At 38.0% G+C, this 2,815-nt stretch overlaps 1 protein-coding gene across 2 annotated transcripts; it reads right to left on the minus strand.

The window, feature by feature from the left end:
• Positions 1-829: 829 nt before the first annotated feature.
• LOC106343183 (ycf49-like protein) lies at positions 830-2,238 on the minus strand. 2 transcript variants are annotated; one of them, XM_013782341.1, is made up of 5 exons: positions 1,895-2,238; positions 1,636-1,714; positions 1,476-1,544; positions 1,188-1,371; positions 830-1,104 (listed from the first exon to the last, which is right to left on the minus strand). In XM_013782341.1, exons 1-4 carry the CDS (start codon positions 2,203-2,205, stop codon positions 1,258-1,260), a joined length of 573 nt encoding a protein of 190 aa, XP_013637795.1. In that variant the 5' UTR covers positions 2,206-2,238; the 3' UTR covers positions 830-1,104; positions 1,188-1,257. The 2 variants fall into 2 exon arrangements, with proteins under 2 accessions (XP_013637795.1, XP_013637787.1); XM_013782333.1 differs by having other exon boundaries at positions 1,184-1,371.
• Positions 2,239-2,815: the final 577 nt, after the last annotated feature.

Below are 2,815 nucleotides of genomic sequence, written 5' to 3' on the forward strand. Positions count from 1 at the left end.
GCAAAAAGAAGCATCTTTGACGATTCACTAATGAAGAAACTCGAAAATATGAAGTTTGTGATTGTGAAATTGAAAGTTATGAGAATTTTTTAGATGGAAATGTAGAGGAGATGAGAGGAAATGAAGTTTTTTGGATTAGAATGAGAAAAAAAAGTGGTTGAAAATTGAATTCTAGAGCTTTAGAGCTCAAAAATGGTGGTTCATGGTGGTTGGAAAAATTGATGATGATGGCATTTTTGTAAATAAAAAGAAATGGTTAGGGTGTATTTGGTTTTTTGTTAATTTCGAAATTAATAAAAAATTAAATAAAAATGGCAATTTTGTGAATAATTCAAAAACATAGGGATAATATGGAAATTTTATTGATGAATAGTATGGACAAAAAAAAAGGTTGATTTTGGATTTGACTTGAAAAAATGGGTTGGTTTTGATAAACTCCCTATAATCTATTAAGTATTTAAGTGGTGATGTATTAGATTGCAATGCTCCTACCCCTTGTATTGAGAACAACAAATAGTGGGATTGATTTCTTGATGCCCTAAGAAAAAATACACCTACCATATATGTGTGGGCTTTTAGGCCGAAGTCAGGCCTATAGTTATCGATTTTTCAGAAATTTGAAGGATGATATTGGCTGAATATACTAACATGTTGATCCAACAAGTCTCTACATAAAAGATCAAAATCACAACAAACACACCGTACCAAATTGAGATCAATTTTGAATGTTGACTTGTTGATTCGAAAGAGTTCAGTGTAATAGTCGTGGCACTTAAATTTACAATTTAATTGCATGAACTCTGTGATCATCCAAGCCTAAGACCGAAAATAATGAAGTCAGGACTACAACGATTGCAGAAGAAGAATGTTTACATAATAGGTTATGAACATGAAGCACTGGCCTCACTCACCAGGAATATAATCAGGATAATACAATACAATACACTACAATATAAAAGTATATACACACACACGCTCAAGAAACATGTTTAGTGCAATCACTAGAGATATAAAGCAAAAAGATCTTTCCGCTAATACCACATCCAAAGATCCAGTTGCTTCTCTAACCATCACCACTCTCCAAAAAGGCTACACCTCAGATTCCTGCAATGGTTAAACAGAACATTATGAATCTCAGTCTCTTTTTTTATAGTGTTCCATTTCAAACAAAAGTATCCCTTACCTGCCTGTAGAAATTACTGAAAACAAATCATTCCTTTGACCTTTATTTTAAACACATAGATGTGTATTTAGCCCTCACGGCTCTTCAGAGGTTTCCATTTTGGATGCAGACTTGTTGATTCGAAAGGCAGCAATGCACAGAGTAATATTACCAATCACAGTTAGTGCTCCCTGAAGCGCTACCAACACCTAACAATGAAGCAAGCCCACAATCACAACATTGAGTTAAGAGCTTAGCCCAATTCATTCATCAGTGTTTCACCAAATGAGAGTAAAAGAGGTTTTATTCACACCTCAAGAGATTCAGCATTGTAAAAGAAATGCCATGTGCATGCGCAAAGAGCTCCACCAAGCAAAGGCACCTGAACAAGGAACAACACAGAAACAAAAAAAGATATGAAAATACAAGAATCTAGGAAATAACCGTTTGGATCAGGTTAGAGAGGGTCTAACCATTCCCCATGAGAGACCTTTCCATGACTCGTAACCCTCTCTTTCTCCATATTTCCATACCAACACCATCGCCGTAATCCTACAAAACATCAAAACACACAAACAAAGTCTCGATCTTTTAATGCAAAGTCTCGAACTTTAGACCGGTATTGACACACATTATCAAGAACTCGAGAAACCCACAACAGCAAACACTATCTCGTATACTTTTTCTAAGATGGAAGTTGAATCAATTAGAGCAAGGAAGAAGGAGACAAACCATTCGACAACGCTGGAAACATGAACAGCCCAAGTGGGTAAAGACAACGCATTCGCCGGTTCGCTTAGCTGAAGAGAATCAACCGCCGCCATAGCAGTACTACCTGGTCCTGCCGCCATGAACGTCGCAGCCACCAAACCGGTTCCGATAAGACCCGACAGAGAAATCGGGTCATGGGTTAGGCTAGGGATACGGAGCTGACTCACAAGAGGAGAGGGAGACGGAGAAGAAGAACGAAAATGGGACGGAAATGGCCGGAGATCGGGTTTGGCGCAGGAGAAGATAAGAGTGGAGGTTGAAGCAATCGCCATGGCTGAGATTTTTGATTTTTATTTTTTGGTTTAATTTTAAACCGGGGTTTGTCATCATCGAACCGTCCTTTTATTGTTTTTAGTTTCACAACAAGAGAAAAAAAACTACTCGTAATAAATCATACCGTGGATGTCCATAACCGGCCCGGTCCATAACCGATCCAACGTTAGAAAGAGAGAGTCGACCGTGAGGAGAGAGAGAGAATCAACATCTTGTCTTTTCCTTATTAGATTATGACTTGTACTCTTTCCATATTTGTATTTTCTTTCTTTAGTCTTTCCATTATTCTATGACGCTATAATTTCCTATATATAAAGGGTTCCTTATGTTTATGAATAATACAGAAACATAGATTTTATTCTCTAGTTTCACAACACGTTATCAGCACGATAGAATCTAAATCCCTAAGCTAAAACAAACCGCCTAAAACCCTAACCCTAATCGGCGAACATCCTTACCGGCGAACCATCCTAATCCTGATCGCGAAACCTTACATCCTGATCCTTGTTTGCAATCTGTTCCCGATCAGCTTCAGTTCAAGGCGTTCCTGATCCTAGCTTAGACGATCTCGGCTTGTTCAACCTCAGCTCGCAAACAAGACGATCTCAG

Source organism: Brassica oleracea, chromosome C1 (genome assembly GCF_000695525.1).
Source record: "Brassica oleracea var. oleracea cultivar TO1000 chromosome C1, BOL, whole genome shotgun sequence".
Lineage (NCBI taxonomy): Eukaryota > Viridiplantae > Streptophyta > Magnoliopsida > Brassicales > Brassicaceae > Brassica > Brassica oleracea.